The sequence below is a fragment of the Syngnathoides biaculeatus genome, chromosome 16, assembly GCF_019802595.1.
Source record: "Syngnathoides biaculeatus isolate LvHL_M chromosome 16, ASM1980259v1, whole genome shotgun sequence".
NCBI classification, from domain to species: domain Eukaryota; kingdom Metazoa; phylum Chordata; class Actinopteri; order Syngnathiformes; family Syngnathidae; genus Syngnathoides; species Syngnathoides biaculeatus.
Genome location: NC_084655.1, coordinates 8,850,489 through 8,869,480, shown reverse-complemented (window position 1 = coordinate 8,869,480; position 18,992 = coordinate 8,850,489). Strand labels below are relative to the sequence as shown.

General features: G+C 43.4%; 2 protein-coding genes and 1 long non-coding RNA gene across 13 annotated transcripts; 2 read left to right on the top strand and 1 right to left on the bottom strand.

The window, feature by feature from the left end:
* Positions 1 to 1,929: 1,929 nt before the first annotated feature.
* si:ch211-198p11.6 (uncharacterized) lies at positions 1,930 to 6,421 on the top strand. Of its 10 annotated transcripts, none has more exons than XR_009798786.1 (7): positions 1,930 to 2,674; positions 2,937 to 3,052; positions 3,141 to 3,181; positions 3,439 to 3,553; positions 5,372 to 5,482; positions 5,559 to 5,696; positions 5,805 to 6,421. XR_009798786.1 is itself a non-coding variant. In XM_061846007.1 (7 exons), exons 4-7 carry the CDS (start codon positions 3,176 to 3,178, stop codon positions 5,889 to 5,891), a joined length of 342 nt encoding a protein of 113 aa, XP_061701991.1. In that variant the 5' UTR covers positions 1,940 to 2,431; positions 2,516 to 2,674; positions 2,937 to 3,052; positions 3,141 to 3,175; the 3' UTR covers positions 5,892 to 6,421. The 10 variants fall into 10 exon arrangements, 8 of the variants coding, with proteins under 8 accessions (XP_061701988.1, XP_061701987.1, XP_061701985.1 ...); XR_009798787.1 differs by having other exon boundaries at positions 2,937 to 3,058; XM_061846007.1 differs by lacking the exon at positions 3,439 to 3,553 and having other exon boundaries at positions 1,940 to 2,431; positions 2,516 to 2,674.
* Positions 6,422 to 6,566: 145 nt separating this feature from the next.
* LOC133514360 (transmembrane protease serine 9-like) lies at positions 6,567 to 18,551 on the bottom strand. Of its 2 annotated transcripts, none has more exons than XM_061846000.1 (10): positions 18,413 to 18,551; positions 13,385 to 13,405; positions 12,818 to 12,980; positions 11,902 to 12,164; positions 11,391 to 11,542; positions 11,005 to 11,305; positions 9,956 to 10,130; positions 7,884 to 8,134; positions 7,618 to 7,715; positions 6,567 to 7,271 (listed from the first exon to the last, which is right to left on the bottom strand). In XM_061846000.1, exons 1-10 carry the CDS (start codon positions 18,534 to 18,536, stop codon positions 7,008 to 7,010), a joined length of 1,812 nt encoding a protein of 603 aa, XP_061701984.1. In that variant the 5' UTR covers positions 18,537 to 18,551; the 3' UTR covers positions 6,567 to 7,007. The 2 variants fall into 2 exon arrangements, with proteins under 2 accessions (XP_061701984.1, XP_061701983.1); XM_061845999.1 differs by lacking the exon at positions 18,413 to 18,551 and adding an exon at positions 17,192 to 17,826.
* On the top strand, positions 8,073 to 12,005 carry LOC133514363 (uncharacterized). Its single transcript, XR_009798788.1, has 3 exons — positions 8,073 to 8,194; positions 11,421 to 11,644; positions 11,871 to 12,005. It is a non-coding gene; the product is annotated as an uncharacterized LOC133514363 (long non-coding RNA).
* Positions 18,552 to 18,992: the final 441 nt, after the last annotated feature.

Sequence of the window (18,992 nt, the reverse complement as noted above, 5' to 3'; positions counted from 1 at the left end):
TTTCCAGAAAGGAAAACAAATCAGAAGCAATTCTAGCTCTTTGTGGGAATACATTTTTGGGGCTTTGTTTTCTCAAATGTGGTTATGAAACTATTTACAAAACGTAGATCATGTACCACAAAGTATAATGTAGTTTGCCTAAATGCTTGTCTAAATATATGTAAATGGAAATTAAAAAAAAAAAAAAAGATTCATTTAAGGTCCATTCCACATAAAAGTTAGAAATTGTACTTGGAAGTTAGACCTTAACGTTACCAAAAAGTGGACTCTACAGTATTTGGAAAAAAGGGTCCTGATCTTGATATTTTTAAACCTTTCCTGTTCGCCTGCATGCCTTTGCCGAATTGTAGATCTACGTGCCTTTTGTCTTATTACAGTTTTGTGCTCCCAACAGGGGTGTTTAAAATACTGGAACAGAACAGAGAAGCGGAATAAAAGTCCAAACCACAACAGAACAACAGTTGGATATTTGAGCACAAGTAACGTTACAACAGTCCAATTTGTTCCTATTTGTGCATGTGGGGTTGGCATGCAACAACTGAGGGAACAAAAGAGGACAGGAGAGGGTAGAGCAAATGAGCAAGGTATGGTGTGGTGGGATTCTTATTTAAGGGCTTAAACAGCTGTAGGAACCTGTGAGTTGAAATGTTAGAACTGGATAACCTGTGTTGTGATTAGTGGTCCCAGGAAAAGCAATTATAAAATCAAATATCGCGTGTCTGTCAAACCTGTTGGTGAATGAACAGCAGATCACATATATGTTAATCAAATGGTGTACGGAGTTGCTGAGCCGGCCCCTTGAGGAAGGGTGACCCAGAGGTGAAATTGTGCAGTCTGAAATTTAAGATGGACCTCCTTTAACAATTTAACACTTTTGATAGAGGGGGGCTAGCCAGTAAGCCCGTCAAGCAGGGGGGGGGGGGGGGTGCCATGCACCCACCCCAGATGTCCAACCAAAGCGCTATAATCTGTCCAAAAGGGAGGGGCACTGGACCACCAGGCCGCCGTCTCCACATGCAGTATACCTTGAACTGGTCGCCAGCTAATCGAAAAGCACATAGGAACACAAAAGCATACGTACTCACATTCACACCTGCAGACAATTTTGACTGTTCAATTAACCCACCATGCATATTTTTGAATGTGCTAGCAAACCAAAGTATCCAGAGAAAAAACACAAGAGAGGCCAGAATGAATGAGACATGAGTGTATCTGTTGCGCAGAGTATATACAGTGTGAGTACTAAAAACGTGCAGCGTGTGTGCATGAAATAAGAGGCAAGACTCTTGCTGGTCAGGCCCAGTTTGATCGGCTGTAAGGCCTCAGAGAAAAGGGGGCAGCCCTTCCCCACCAAACAGCCAACAGCTTGTGCACTCAGTCCAGTCCCAAAACTGTACTTAATGATTTATCGAACATCCATCCATTTTCTTTGCCGCTTATCCTCACGAGGGTCGCGGGGAGTGCTGGAGCCTATCCCAGCTGTCAAGGGGCAGGAGGCGGGGTGCACCCTGAACTGGTTGCCAGCCAATCACAGGGCACATTGAGACAAACAGTCGCACTCACAATCACACCTACGGGCAATTTAGAGTGTCCAATTAATGTTGCATATTTTTGGGATGTGGGAGGAAACCAGATTTAAATTTTACGTCAATAATGGTTTGAAAGCAGACAGAAAAAGACAAATGCAAATGTAGGCCTACTTCAAATTCAAATATTATAAGTGAACATGACTGAAATAATAAAGTCAGTCTTTGTAACATTGTGCATTTGAACATTTCAATCAGTGGCCCTTTCAGTAACCACCAGGAAATTAACAGTTAGCTACAGCTACATTAAAGACATGGTTTGAGCATGTTAAAACACGCACTACATGGTATCCATCACACAGGCATTTAAGAGACAGCTGTGTAGTACCAGGTGTCACCAAATCTGGGACAGGTATCATGTTGAAGGTCGCATGTTTGACATAACTTGATTGTTGGTCAAAGTGGCAACGAAAGGTATACCTGTGATGTCTGTGTTCAACTTTTGGACGGATGAGGGCAGTTTTTAAGTTAGTTCTTTTCTGCTGTAGTATAATTTTCCGCCAAATTTAATCACGTGACGTAATTTCACGTTCGCGTATTTTGAGCCTTATTGCGAGCCGTCAGTCTCCATGGGAACGCTGTACCGCCATTGTTGTTGTTGACTTTCTCGGAGTTAAATTACACATCACACTCTCTTCTCCGTCTTCTATCCTTTTCCTCTTGTCTTCGTATCCAGAGTTTGTTCAATAGACAGACGCAGCTCGCTTCTGCCTTCGTACGTTTTTGGGGAAGGGCAGATTTTTTTTTTTTTAGAGCACGATAGCCGCCTGCTAAAATGGCGCCGGAGCTCCCGTTTACCTGCTGCTAGCATGAAACAACAACAACAAAGATGGTCAAATGAACAAGTTGGTGCTGTCTCTTCACTGAGTTTTGTGTTCAAATGGCGACAGTGGTTTTTGCCCCTAATTGTTGGCTTGACGTCATAGCAGACAGACGGCTCATGCCGTGTTTTGACAAGTTGAGCCCCAACGACAACGGAAAAAAAAAAGAGATTGACGTGAGCCCAGAAGACGAAAACCAACAACAACAAGCTCTTTGCTCTTCAAGCCAAGCATCAGCTATCTATTTGTCCTGACCTCTGACACCAGGTGAGCAAATGGAGATGATGGGTGATATGGAAAGGAATCCCACACTGTCCACCACATTGCGTCTGGAGCACTAATTTTTATACTATTCTATTTGGGAGACCATTAGTCTGCTGTGCCGAATTTAACATCACTGCTTATCACTAGACCAACCTCCTCTCAGCACTTAGAGTATAGAGGACGTTATTTATTTTGTTTTTGCGGCAATTGTGTTTTTGTGTGCATGTATTTTTGAATCATTTCTGTGAATATTTTGGCTTCCGAGCTAAAACAGATGAGTGACAGTAAGTGTGAGTGGCATCCATAGCAGCCCAGGGGCCTCCAGAGACTTCTTTCCAAAATTCACCTGACATCAGTAAACACAAGCAATCACAAGAAACGGTAAATGTAAGCAAGAGAAGCCCAAGTGAAAGGTGTCTGATGATGATGACGATGATGATGATATTTTTTTTTGTTCTGTTTCTTCCAGACATCCTAGACATGTGACCTTCATGGAGGCAGAGAATGAGTGTAAGAAAAAATGATAAAAGCTTTATTCATATGTCAAGTTTAAGTTCAAGGTTTACAAAGTGCTTTTATGGAACAGGAAAGCATAGATAAGTGACAATGACACAATCAAAACATAAAAACCCAAACAAATTAAGGCTGCCATGGTTGGCACTGGGTTATAAAACTTCTCAGCCAATGTGGCTAAGCAGTATAAAATTCTCATTGACACTTTTTTTCTATTTAGCTCATCACGTGTGTTTATGTGTCTAACCCTTTAGTCACACTTGGTCAGTTCTCATCACTGGGATCAAGCTTTAACCATAGGGGGCTGATCAAAACTATCCAGTCATCAATCAGGAGTAGGCCTGATTTGGGAAAACTCTTAATTGCAAGGTTTGTCCTATTTCTGTTAAACACGTGTTCAGGCATAAGTGTGTCCACAACATGTGTACTTGGTACCAGGACACTCAAAGTCGCAATTTGTATTACAGTTCTGTTACAGGCTGTTCGGTCCCTGTACGACCGAGCGGTGTCAGAGTTTGGTCTGCATTGCGGGCAACAAGTCAGATTCGTTTCTTGTGAAAGTTGGGCTCTGCTGAGGCTGCCCTTTGGCATCGATTTTGTTCATAACTTTTATGGACAGAATCTCTAGGCGCAGCCGAGGTGTAGAGAGAATCCGGTTTGGTGGCCTCAGCATTGCAGCTCTACTCATTGCAGATGATGTGGTTCTGTTGGCTTCATCAAGCCGTGGTCTCAAATGCTTGCTGGAGCGGTTCGCAGCCGAGTGGGAAGCGGCTGGGATAAGAATCGGCACCTCCAAATCTGTGACCATGGTAGTCAGTCGGAAAAAGGTCCACTCTGAGTCTCGGATGAGATCCTGCCCCATGTGGAGGAGTTCAAGTATCTTGCTGTATTGTTCACGAGTGAAGGAAGAATGGAACAGGAATTCGACAGGCAGATCGGTTCAGTGTCTGCAACGATGCAGACTTTGTATCCGTTCGTTTTGGTGAAGAAGGAGCGAACCGGTAAGGTGAAGCTCACAATTTACCAGTTGATCTACGTTCCTACCCTCATCTGAGGTCACAAGCTGTGGGACGTGACCGAAAGAACATCCCGGATACAAGCGGCCAAAATGAGTTTCCTCCACAGGGTGTCTGCGGTCTCTCTTAAGACATGGGGTTAGAAGATCAGTCATTCGGGAGGAGCTAAATGTCGACCTGCTGCTACTCCGCAGTTAGAGGAGCCAGATGACCTCGCTGGTGAGGTGTTCTGAGCACGTCCCACCGGAAAGAGACCCCGAGGATGACCCAGGACACGCTGGAGAGACTATGTATTTTGGGTGGCCTGGAAACTCCTCCATATCCCTCTGGAAGAGCTGGATGAAGTGGCTGCGGAAAGGAAAGTCAGGGGATCCTTGCTAAAGCACCTGCCCCTGCGACCCAACCCGGAAAAGCAGTGGAAGATGGATAGATGGATAATTCACCAAACACAAAAAATTTATCCAACACAACATTGGAAGCACCAACAACAACACAACTTTTTCTTGTTGGCCAGGCCTAAATTTTACGATGAATTGTTGTCTGTTGTTAAGGATGATTTACGTTTGGCTTTTTCCATTTTCTTCCTGTGGTTTCTTCCAGTTCACTTGACACAGGGATTAACTTTAGTTTTTGCCTCTTTTGTACCTCTTTTTTTTTTTTTTTTTTTTTTTTGGTGCATGATCTGCATGTTCAAGACATTGCCTTAAGTTTTCTATCTGGATGCTTTGAGTTTTTCCTTGGTTTACCAGGATGCTTCCCTTTTACACCCTTCTTATTTTGTTTGCACTTGCACAGATTTTAGAGACAGTTGACTTGGAACAGCTACCACCTTTTGCATTGTTTGTTCATGTTGAAGTTTTATACTTCTTTACTTTGTTTTAATTGGCATATGTCGTGTAGGAGGCATTATTCATATTAATCCACTTGCTGCAAAAGCTGTCCAAGGTGTAAGCACTATTATTTAACTGCTTATACTCCAAAAGGGTGTGATTTTTAAATTGTTTTGTGGAAAATGTACAATTGGCCCTCTTTTTTTTTTAGCCTAAAATTTAATACTTAAATAATCATTCTCCCGTAGCTGTGATTCCATAATTCTTTTCCAAGGGTTTTAGTTGTTGATTAGTCAATGCATTCTGCATCTTCATTCCTCTATTCTTGTCTTCCCGCTCAGGTTGTTCCTGTTTTGGGTTTAGCCGTGCCCCTTCCCGCCATCATTATGATCGGCATTACGCTCTACATGCTCGTCCTGGGCCTCGTCCTCTGGATACGATTCTGCCTCAAGGTCTGTGCCAGTCACCCGCAAACAAACCAAACGAGCTACCAAGCGAGACTTTAACGTGCACCCACCTACATTAAAGGAGCGCTGCTCGCTGGCGTGTGAGTCGTGCTGTCCCAGCTTCTCCGTATGGGATCACTGTTTCAGACTAGCGCAGTCGTGTGACTGTCAGCCACTAACGGTGCGCTCGTGTCTGACGGATATCGGCTCGGTACCCTCGGTGAGACGCAAAACATGATGGACTGTTGAGGCTCCTACTTCTCAAACTGGGGTCTAATAAACATACATGAACTTAACTCCGGACAGTAACTGTCCTTTGTGTTTGCAGGTTTCCAAGTGGGATTGCGCGTGCACGTGTCAGCCCCCTGAGTGCGAGTCGTGCAACTGTTTGTGCTTCGAGATCCGCATCAAGTAGTTCTGCACCACTCTCCAGACACACAACAATTGAAAACATTAATTTAACACAACTGAACTCAACATGTCAAAGAACATTTGAAACTGTGGACTGAATGACATCCATCATTTTCTAAGCTGCTTATCCCCACAAGGGTTGTGGGAGTGTTGGGGCCTATCCCAGCTCTCATTGGGAAGGAGGTGCGGTACACCCTACACTGGTTGCCAGCCAATCGCAGGGCACATGGAGATAAACAACCACCCACACGCACATTCACACCTAAGAGCAATTTTGGGGTCTCCAATTAATGCCTGTTTTTGGGATCTGGGAGGAAACCGGTGTGGCCGGACAGAACCCACACAAGCACGGGTAGAACATGCAAACTCCACACAGGGATAGGAACCCCGGTCCTCAGAACTGTGAGGTCAACGCCCTAACCAGACGCTCCACCGTGCTGCCTGGACTGAATGCATTTAACCCAATTTCCAAGTGTATTAAACAGAAATGGACTGAAGTGAACCTTGAGCAGAATACCTGTTCAAGAACGTTGAACCCAAAGACACTTTAGAAGAAATTGTCAGAAAAGAACCTGTAACCCAACACTTGAAAAAACCTGTGCCAATTTCCTGTTTTTCTTTAGAGTGTGAATGAACATTCTTGAGCACAGGAAGTTCCATTGAAGGCCTCACAATGGTGCCATTTTATTTGTTTTATTGAACACTTGTAGCACATTTGACTGATTAGAAATCACAAGTTTTTGTTTTTTACACTTATAAACAAACTCTTAAATATTTAAAGCTGACATTTTGTTTGACCTGCTAAGCGTTGATTTTTAATAGATCGGCTCGGTGCTGTTTCTGTGTGTGTGTGTGTGTGGCAGCTGTGTCTTGACATGTACCACCCTAGCCATACAATTTGAAATTGTTGAACATTAATGTTCGTTTATTAGGGTTAGTTATATAAATAAGTTTTGACCCAAAACCTTTTAAATCACGATGAAGCACTTATTTTCACATTATCTGGAAAGAAGGACATTTTTCTTCAAAGCCTGTTTGTGAGGAGAACAAATGGAAATCCAACAAGGTTGGGGAACAAAAAAAGACTTTCACATTGACTTTGGGATATTTGCTGTTTGACTCAGTAGCACAGCGCCATCAAGATGGGGTGGATGCCCAGGGTGACCAGCAGGAGCTGGCTGAGGAAGGGCGCCAGGGCAGCACTGCAGGGGGTGGGTGACAGGTATTCCCCTACCTCACGGATTAGGAAGTTATTGTAGGAACTCAGTTTACGCATGACCGTCATGTTAGCCTCTCGAGCCGTTTGGCTGGCATTGGCCCACAGCACCGCCGTCTGGTACCAGGAGCTGTTCAGTTTGCACATCAATGGGCCGCCGCTGTCTCCCTACGCAAACCCAAATCACAAGACAGGAAGTCACAAAACATGGAGGTTAGGACAGTAAAGCTGGCATTTGTTCACTTTTCACGTAACTCATAGAAATCGTGTGTACATTCATACAGATTTTGAATGTTCTGATGTTTCTTATTAAATAGTTCTTGACTCAAGGACAGGAACAATTGCTTTGAACAAGCAACAAAACTGCATGGAAGCTCGGCGCTTTGCACCTGTTGGTCCAAAACGGACCCTTTTTCCACGTGAAAGGATTTAACACTCAAAATTTGCAATGCTAGCTTATCTGTGCAGTGTGTGTGAGACAATAAAACTAAAGTGGTGCAGTGCTGAAGGTCACCTGATCGAGTGGCAGATGTTCCGTACAAATGTTTTCAGCACTCGACACGTTCCCGCAGTCCAGCAGCGAAGTCTGGATCTCCTGCAAGGCCGCCTCCTCTACGGTGTGAAGCGGAGAGAAGATGATGGTGAGAAAATGCCAAGGAGTGGCGTCACGGTGACAACCAATCTGCACATCCACACATTACCCTACTTACAATCAAAGAAAATTTGGCACTCAAATCAAGTACTTCCTGTAAACCTCAGAGACAAAAGTAGTGGATGCACCTCCTCCTCGGCCCGCGCTCCATCCGGCAGCCCAGCAGGTGGACCCAGTGGCGAAGGTCTGACCACCCTCTATGCAGATGGGCTGAATGAATTCGGAGAGTGGCGGCTGGGTCGCAAGCTGCAGGAGTGCCACATTTGGACCGGACTGCGTGCTGGTTGCGATGCTGATCACGCTCACCGCCGTCTCAAAGCTGTTGGAGGCGTTCTGCCTCAAGCGGCCGAGGAAGACTGTCCAATCTGCTGCATTGGACCTATGCAGGACAAGCCCAATTTGAGCTTACAAAACTGCCATATGGATCTGTCAGAGTTGGGTAGGAATTTGCTACATTTACTCAAGTAATATTTTGAGTACTTGGCGTAGTGTTAATGAAGCCTACTTTCTAATTTTACATAAGTATTTATGTTAAGAAAAATGAACTTTTACTTCGTTAAAATAACCTAAATGGAGCTCCCTACGATTGGCGCGAACAATTGCATGAGGATTTGGATACAGTATATGGATACTAGGTGTTTGATGCTGCACATACAGAATATTGTAGGTTGACATTTATGAAATCTTGAAAAGAAAGATTAATACTTAAAGGTCAAGTGTCATGAAATGGATGATTTTTAGTATGTTATAAATGGAAAAAAAAAACAGCAGCCGGTATGGATCCATCTGTTTTTTCACCACAAAACATGATTTTGATGTATATGGCTTTTTGTAACTCCGGCCATGAAAATCCTCTCGAGGGATTTTTTGACAAGAAGCAAAAAATGATGTCGGAGGCAGTAGCGTGCTCAAGCGGACTCGTATCTTTGTATTAGTTTTTCCTGCGGAAAGATAGCTCGTTGTTCCTTAGTGTTAGCCAAAATGCCGGCACGTTCCATTGCTGAATATTGCTCGAACACTCGGGAGGATAGATTTACCCTTCATAAGTTTCCAAGAGACCCGTTTCATTGTGAAAACCAGATTGCACGGGTGCAAAGGATGACAGCATTGTGGGTTCCAAATGGCAGGTGTGTATACAGCTACTGAAAACAATAATAGTTTGGGGAGGACCTATGTAATCCATCTCTCTTAACGTAACAATAGATGCGCGTACGCATGACAGGGGTGCTAAATGTGACGATGTGCGCGTCGGGCTCGCCAGCGAAGGCTGCCGCGTCGAGCCTCGCGGACGAGCATGGCTTCGCCAGGGCTGGCCCATATATACTGTCTGGGAGTCAGTTGTTAGTGATCCGCATAACATCTAAAATATGGCTCGAAACAATAGGGTAATATTGACCGGACACTTCACTCAATTGTGAAATGTTCTCTTCTTCAAAAACAGCTTCTGTGTCCGAAGGGCCGTGTCCCACAGTAGAGGCCACAGCATGTTTTCAATGGCGAATGTCTGGGGTGACGTCACGGGGAGGGGATGCAGTCAATATGATGACTTCTTGGATGTTGAATGACACTTCCATAACTTTGCGCATGGATGACTCACTCTCCGCTCATATTTATTTTTTCGTATAGACATTGAAGTGATTTTTCATTTCAATATCTATTTTAGATATTGTGTATAGGGATGACACTTGACCTTTAAGGAAGAAGCGTGTTGTTCAAGAAAGTGGACGTGGGTGAGACTAAAAATTAGTGTGGATATTTTAAAAGCGTATCGCTCACGCATTCATTTTAACTACAGGGAGACCAAAATGTTGATTGCAGTCTCACCAGGAGAATATCTGGGGGCCATCGCCAGACAACGTGACAACCAGTACACCTGCAAATCGCTGATATTGGTTACAGTATATATATTTACTTTAAATAAATACATAACTATAATGTGTGTTTATGTGTGCATGTTCTGCATTCAGTGCTAATGAGGAAAACACTAATGTTCCTAAAATCCCAAATATCGGGCTGATCATTTGGATATTTTCAGACGTTAAAAGTGGTCGTTGGTAGGTTTGGTCACATAGGTTTTGATGACGGTTGATTATAGTTTTGAGACGTAAGTGATGTAGTAAGAGAATCCAGGAGCCGTCGCTCTTCAAAATAGTTGCCAGTGGTGCATTAGAACATTTGTGTGCTGAATTTGATGCCTTACTGCGTGACGCATTGTGCGCTAGTAAGCACGATGTCCAAGGCCACCAGTGTGCCGCCACACACGTGCCTCCCATCCAAGTGCAGTGTGGCCATCCAGGGCCAAGAGCCTTCACTAGCCGATGCCGATCCAAAGCCTGAGAGGCGCCCGTTTAAAGGGGCTTGTCCGCACAATACCTCTGTGGAAAATAAATGGCAGGGGACACTGGTTTCATCCTTTTTTGGAAACACTTATTCTTTTTAAACATCATAGCAATTTGGAGGCAGGACACTAAAGGAGCTGTAGAGCATTGGCATCACACTTCTGAGGTCCTGCGTTCAAATCCTGGCCCTGCCTGTGTGGAGTTTTTGCATTCCCCCGGTGCCTGCGTGGGTTTAATCCGGGCACTCCGGTTTCCTCGCACATCCCAAAAACGTGCAACATTAATTGTACACTCTAAATTGCACCTAGGTGTGATTGTGAGTGCAGCTGTTTGTCCGGATGTGACCTGTGATTGGCTGGCAACCGGTTCAGGGTGTACCGTGGCTCCTGATCGATGGTAGCTGGCATTCCTGTGACCCTTGTGAGGATAAGGGGCTTGGAAAATGGATGGATGACAATTTGGAGTACAGACACAACTAAAGTACATTTTGTAACTAGTCCATCTTCCAGGACAATTGAGTTTTTCCCAATTCAATTTTCAATACGGTTTTTATTTTGTTGTTGTTTTTTTTTTTTTAATCACACAGTTCAAGCTTTTTTTTTTTTTTTTTACATCGAAACAATTTGGGTTTCAAGTCGCAGGGCATATAGACACAAACAACCATGTGCACGCACAAGGAGAGCATGCAAGCTCCACACAGGCGAAGCCAGATTTGAATCCGGGTCCTCAGAACTGTGAGGCAGACGCTCAAACCAGTTGGAACTCCATGCCACCACATGTATTTATAATAAATGAACAGTTGTGCCATGACTGTTTTTTTCAGTCAATAATATTTAACAGTTTTCCACAAACTTTGATTTTTGTAAACATTCAGTTTGGAATTTTGGAAACAGTGGGGGGTGCTGCTCACGTGGTGGGGTGCTGGTGATTGTAGGCTGTGGGTTCGCAGTGGTGGGTGGCGCAGTCCCAACAGTGAATGGTGAGTTGGCACAGCTAGCCACCAAGTCCGGGTCAGTGCCCGAGGATGTAAAAGTGACAAAGCCCGGCAGGTTGGCGTTGCCCGTGTGGCTGCTGATCCAATCCTGATACCGAGAGACCCGCGCATAGACGCCTGGAAACTCCGGCTGGGCGCAACCTATTCCGAAGCTGACCACCCCGCTCTGGACCCACACAGAGCCTTGTTTGCTTACCATGGGGCCGCCAGAATCACCCTGTAAAACACCCCAGTGACCTTTTTTATTTTTTCCTGAACTGCTTTTGTGATATTGAGAGAGGGGAAATCAACTGTCAAGTCACCTGACAGGCATCTTTTCCGCCCTCTCTTAGGCCCGCACAAATCATGTTGGCGGTGATTCGAAATGGTGTCAGGCTGTAGTCGCAATTGCACTGTTGGTTTCCGACCACTGGGACCTCCACCTCCATCAGGTCCTGGGGCGGTGGGAGAGGAACTGGACATGCACACAAACAGAAACTCAGTTTGGGGAGATTTCCCTACGTTTGAAACAAAGACCATTTAATATTTTATGGAAACATCAAAGGCAAATGTACAGGTACGTACTTTTTTTTTTGAACTCCAAAGATCTTGTAAGGTTTTCCAACAACTTAATGTTTTTGTAAACGTCAACCAATATACTGAATACATACTGAAGACAGTTTGCAGTCTTCAAAACTTTTGTAAAGATAAAAAAAAATGGAGTCAATCCAAAACTATAAATAGTATGTTATTAGGGACACTAGGGTACTTTTTGTAAAAAGGAAATTTGCTGTACTTTTTAGTAAACAAATTGAACTGTGAGTGTGGACCAACCTCCCGAGCCGATGCGTCCCCACCCGGTGACCCAGCTGTCGATTCCGGTGAAGAAGGAGCTCTGGGCGGCGGCCAGGCAGATGGGCCGGATGAAGTTGTTGAAGGTGACCGGTGAGGAAAGCCTCAGCAGCGCCACGTCGTTGTCGAAGCTGCGGGGGTCGTAGTCGGGATGGGGGATGGCCTCGGTGACGCTGCGGCTTACCTCGTTAGGATTGGAACCCTGCTGGCTCTGGCGGCCCAGAAACGCAGTGACAGGTCTAGACCTACATACACACGGACACGCACCGTGATGACATAAACCTGCAAAAATGTCGATCTACTCCTCCATTGACAACAATATACCTGATATAATGTAATATAGTTTGATATTTTGGACAATAACCATTGGGTTTTGAAAGTTGCTTATCCTCACAAGGGTCACGGGAAAGCTGGAGCCTATCCCAGCTAGTTTTGGTCGAAAGGCAGACTACACCCTGAACTGGTCGCCAGTCAGTCGCAGAGCAGATATCGACACCATCACTGAGCGGGAATCGATCCCAGTCAGGCGTGTGTACCACTACACCATCAGTGACTCTGGTTCAAATATTTATCCATTAATCTTTTGTTCGTCTTATCCTCACAAGGGTCACGGGACCGTTGGAGCCTATCCCAGCTATTATCGGGCAGGAGGTGACAAGATTACACCTTTTTATTGATTTAAAAAAAAAAAAAATCAAATTTTTTTTCAAAATATGAATTTGTTAATGTAATGTTCACTTTTATCTCCATGAATAGTACATTTTTCATTTCACTGGTATTTAAGGGGCCACACACATGGTACTTTATGGATTATAAACAACATTTTGGACCCCTACATTTTGAGACGGCCTACTACACGATGTTGTTTGTGTTTTTTGTGTGTGTGTGAGTTTCTGACCTTGTAAAGCAGTGCGCGGCCGACAACACCCACTCGCTGTTGATGAGTGAGCCCCCGCAGAAGTGTGACCCGAAGGCGTGCAGGCTCACCTGCCAGGGCCACGCACCCAAGGGGGCCGCCTGACCCCCCACAATACGGCTGTTGAGCGGGGGCTGCCCGCACACTGAAAATACACACACACGCACGCTCGCAAAGTGAGGGCGGGCAAATGTTTGTGCTCATAGGAGATTAAAAGAGAAACAAGCAAAAATATGTAAAATCATTCATTTTTATTTTTACCAAGCAACAATTATTTCATAAATATAGGTGTAGCTATCTTTATTTTACTCATCTTTTATTATTTATGATGAATACAGTAACAGATTATTTGACATAATTAATTAGTTAGGGATGGATTCAGCAATTATTTGAGAAATTAATACACATTTTTAAAGTCAATAACCAGATTTTAATTGAACAATTTTAGGGGAAAAACTGTGAAATGAATGCAACAAGTAAGGTGTTAAACTAAAACTAGTAATAAACTAATAGTGTAGTGTAGAGGAGGAAAGGAAGGTAGTGACTCACCATTTAGTTGTGCTCCACACTCTGAAGATGAAAAAAAGAAATAAAAATGAAAAGAATAAAAATGTCAAAACATTTTTACATTTCATAAGATGCACATCATTCTAGCCAGCTAATTTATTCATCAGTGATATGATAAAATCTGAAACTTGATTGTGTTGTGTTGACAATAATATCCAATGAGGTGTTAAAAAAAAACAAACTTGTGTTAGATGAGTTATAAATATTTTATTACCCGACTCAACGGTCGACCAAAAGCTAAATTAATCTTTACAAACTGAAACATTTACTGCAGAAAGTCACAAATTCTATCCTGTGAATCACTGAGCTGATATTTTACTTGCATTTTTCTTTTGAAACAAGTGTACAACTCCTGTATTGAAACGTCCTGTATATTTGGACAGCAAAAATACGGCACCCCACCCTTGCCTCAAAAATGTGTTTTTTTTCCCCCTCTTACCAACTCATCTCTGACTAGCGCAGCAACTAGTACAGAGTTCTATTCCAGTGACAGTAATGGTGTAATTAATGAGTAGTATCTTATTATTGTTATTATTATTTGGACATATATTAATTGGACACTCTAAATTGCCCCTAGGTGTGAATGTGCGACCGTTGTCTGTCTCCATGTGCCCTGCGATTGGCTGGCAACCAGTTCAGGGTGTACCCTGCCTTTTGCCCGATGGTAGCTGGCATTCCTGTGACCCTTGTGAGGATGAGCAGCCCAGAAATGGATGGATGGGTGCTTCACATCTTTGTTGCATAGAGTCCAGAAATATGTGTGAACTGTGTGACTTATGACGTCGTCAACAGATGTGAAGCACTTGACAGAAGCCGTGCAACCAAATGTGATTTTGGTTACCAGGAAAAAAAAAATTCTCACTGCAATAGATTTGCTGCATTTCTTAAGGTTTTGTTTGAAGTTTATCGCTTGAAATCTGTGTTCCGTGACATCGAACCCTTATCAGAAGAAATGTAGAGCAATTGTTATCACCGATACCTCTGATGTGTTTTTCTGTCATGTTTTGATTTGAAACACGTGTACATTAAAGGCGCAAATGAAAACAATGTCAAGAATGCGAACCAACAAGACGATGAACAAAAAAATTTGAGATAATAAAAGGTAAGAGGAAGTAAAAATGTTTTACAAAGTGGTGGAAATCGTTGTCATATTTAATCTTTTTAACTTCCCTGTCTCGCCGTCGTCCAACTGGTTTTGACGGTGACGTTTTGAGATTTTTCCACTCGTGTCAGATACTCGACACAACAATGCTTGCCTCTTGGGCCTCACTCTGAATCACTACACTACACTACACTACACTCCAGCAAAAGTCGAGATATGAAATAATTATTCAAATACTCCTTCATGACCAGATAAAGATTTTTAGTAGCGCAACTATCTAGGTTCCACTTTATAATGAAAGTGGCCAATTTGGCTCAATCCAGCCCCAAATTCAACAGATCAACAAATTAGGTGGACGTGCCTATTTGTGACAGGACATGCAAAAAAAGTGTCAAATATCCATGAACAGAAAGTTGGCAATGTGGGTTAGAAGTTGACCATTTTAGCGAAATTGGAAAGTTATGAAGTAAAAAAAAATGAACCTCTGACACCAGTTGGACTGAACCATGAGAAATTTGACTGTACACATTTATCATGATAAAATGGACATAAAACAAAAAACGTCTGTGCAAAAACTCCAAATTTGAACAAAAGTTTTGGTTGAAGGCGACTAATTTGACTACATTTCCTTGACGGCACTAAATCACTTGCAACTGGACTGTTCCGGTCGGTTCTGCTGCTCATCTGAGCAGGCTTCATGAGTTCACGCAACACGGCTTAGAAAGGCCTGAGTTGGTGTGATTGATGCTCCAAGTTTGAGGCTCACACCAAACAACAAAATGGTATCATTCGTTTGGACGTCAGCAGAGGACAGTCATGAGTTTGGCTGCCAAGGAGGCATCAGGTATCAGTCAACAAGAGCCGCTAGGTGGAAACTCCCTGGGAGAAATATTCATGAGGGGCTTTCCTCAATATTGCTGCCTGGAAATGTCAGCCACTGACACCACTTTGGCAATACTCTGGCCAACGATCCCATCCATGCATTTTCCAAGCCGCTTATCCTCACAAGGGTGGCGGGAGAGCTGGAGCCTCTCTTAGCGAGATTTGGGTGAAAGGCAGACTACACCCTGAACTGGTCGCCCGGTCAATCGCAGGCGCACATATCGACACCATTGCTGAGCGGGCGACGGTCCCATCGCAAAATAAGCCTGGCAGCAAAGACAGTCTCACAAGATGGAGGAAGAAGATGGCAGGTGCATTATGCATAGGTCTGCTGTATCGGATCACTTTGTGTCACAATCAGGGAAAAATGTCGTTGACAATAGTGAGTTCCAACATTAGTCGGTGCAGGACAAATTGGGAGTAGCTACGGGGGAATATAATATTCATATTATGAACATGTTTATAGACTTGAATCAAAATCTCATCTGCTGTGTCAGCTCTGTGATGAATCTGTTTTTAAAACTGAGACCGCAGCATATGAAATGATCCATCCATCCATTCATTTTCTTTGCTGCTTATCCTCACGAGGGTCACGGAGAGTGCTGGAGCCTATCCCAGCTGTCAACGGGCAAGAGGCGAGGTACACCCTGAACTGGTTGCCAGCCAATCGCAGGGCACATGGAGACAGACAACAGCCGCACTCACAATCACACCTAGGGGCAATTTAGAGTGTCCAATTAATGTTGCATCTTTTTGGGATGTGGGAGGAAACCGGAGTGCCCGGAGAACATGCAAACCCCACACAGGCGGGTCGGGATTGATCCCGGGACCTCAGAACTGTGAGGCCAACACTTTACCAGCTGATCCACCACGACACCCATATGAAATCATTTTTAATTTAATACTTCCAACAGGGAGACTCCAAATTGCCCGGATTGTGAGTGCGATTGGTTGTCTGTCTCCATGTGCCCTGTGATTGGCTGCCAACCAGTTCAGGGTGTACCCTGCCTCCTGCCCGATGGTAGCTGGCATTCCTGTGACCCTTGTGAGGATAAGCGGCTCAGAAAATGGATGGTTGGATCATGTCTGGGGTTCAAATGTACACAGTGAGGGGAGGGGGCGCCTCTAAAATGTACGCACTTATTTATTAATTTCATTTTTAGGAAAGCTCGAAAAGTCAAAACCACCAGCAGTTGAAATAGGAGTAATTGTTTGTTTGAAATATTTGAACCTTTTTTTAACATCAGTGTTCAAAGTATTTACAAAAGTCATTTTCTATTATTATATATTTTTTTACATTTTCTATTGCAATGCATAAACACCCCCCCCTTCCCAATCAAGTATGAGGTCCATTTTTGATATTTTTCAGTACTCGCTATGGGGGGCTGGTCTACCTCAGAAAAAATCCTTACTGTTGATCTCAAATATCAAAATACCAATGTTAAAATGAGACATCTGCCTCCAAAAATGAGAAGCATTCCAAGAGGTTAGTTTTGTAAATTCAATCCATTCCTCTTTTAGCTGTTGCTCAACATTTAATTCACCTTCATCAAATGTGATGGCTTAATCACAAAATTTCAGTGTTACACTAGCTTCTCTTTCAAGAAAGTGGCAATGATATTGCGTAAAAAAAAATAAGATGTAAAAGTCATCTTCAGGAGTCAGGAGCTCCAGAGAATTTGAAGCCCAAACCTCAGAACTGTGAGACAGATGTGGTAGCCACGAGCCCACAATGAAGCAAATTCCAGTATTGAAATAATTGTATGACTTTAAAAAAAAGGGAAAAAAAAACCACAATTTCTGACCTGTGATTAGCAGCAGGAGCAGCAAAGTGCCGGTTAACGTCGGCACATCCATGACAGCGAAGGCAGCGCGAAGATGCCCGACAACCTCCGCAACCGCCAATAAACCACAAGCACAAGCCACGCCCATTTCACCTAGCCCACTTGTACACTGGCCACGCCCACAAACCTTCAGTACAAACAAATACAGTAGATAGCGAGTGCGAGATAGACAGCGGTTTGTTTTTTGCAAACGCAAACAACCGAGAGGATGAAAAAGTTGATTGGTCGCATTCTTGAACTTTCCCATTGTCTTCATCATCCAAGTTTGGATTTGAAAACACTCGCAGAATGTCAGAGGCCGGTCTGGCCGACACCTGAAGGTTTGCGTGCTGACCTCAAGAAGCTGATGTGTTTGTCTTTTAGAACTTGTGCAGATCACCTCGCTCGCCTGCCGGGAGCCGACCAGCACCAGGAAAGATATTTTAACACCGCTTGTCAATCATCCTCTAGCAGGGACAGACGGGATTCCCCTGATTGTCAAAATTGCGTTTCACGTAAAAGTTTGTCCACGTGTGAGAGCTACAAACATTTTCTTTTTTTTGTACACACGTGAAGTCGTGGAAAAAATTATTCAACCTTCAGTTTCTTCCAATTTCCTGTTCATTTTTCAAGTTCCTGCTACCACTAAAAGGTTTGCATCTCGCAGTCCACAACGATAAGAATGCAAATGATCTCATTATACTTGATATGCTTATCTTAATTGTATTCCCAGTGATTTTTGGCTATTAACGAGAACACCAAGGAAAATGGCTAAGATGAAGTATGAACTCCAGCGAAAGTGTAAAAGTCACAATTTCAAAACTATCACAAGTAAAACAAAAGTAATGGAAGAGAGAAAAAAATTCCATTAAAAACAAAAGTTCCAGTCACAGGGGCCTGTTGCGGATGATGTCACCTATGACCTTTTCTCAAGGTCATAATGATTTGATCATAAAATTAGATTGATGCTGCATCTCGGGGGTCGCGGGGGACCTTGGGTGGACCATGATTAGCAAAAATCTGCTTAGAATTGACAACCCAAAAATTATCGGTGTTTATTCTCCACCAAATGAGGGAAAAAAAACAAAATGGAAAAAAATGAAAAGAAATTTGAATTTGAAAAAAAAATCTGCAATTTCAAAATTTTCTGCAGGAATCTGTGAGACAACCCGATGTAATATGACGAAGGCTTCCTGAACTCACGTGGCAACGATTGCCGCGAGGGATCAAAGGTCAAACGGATTCCACGCTTGTTTTTTCGGGATCTCTCCAGATTCTCCGAATCTTTTGACGATATTTTGGACCGTAGATGATGCAATCCCTGCATTCCTTGCAATCGCACGTTGACAAATGTTCTTAAACTCTTGGGCTATTTGCTCACGCAGTTGTGCAGTGAACCACGCCCCGTCCTCTTGCTTGTCAACATGCGAGCGTTTCAGGGCTGCCCCCCTTTCCAATCGTGACATTCGCCTGTTTCCAAATAACCTGTTCAGCTCTGGAAGGTTCCAAATGGGGGTTGTTGTTGTTGTTCTTTTTTTTTTTTAAAACCACTCCTCACTTCATCTCGTCTACAACTTACTTGTGCATGAAATCTACCTCCATAACCTACAGCCACACACACAAAAAAAAAAAAAATATTTGGAAAGTTAAAGGTCAAATGTCATCTCTATAAACATTCTAAAATAGATATTATAATGAAAAATACACATAATAGTCAGGAAGGGCATCCGGCGTAAAACTTGTGCCAGACAAATATGTGCGTTCATCTGAGATGACACGCTGT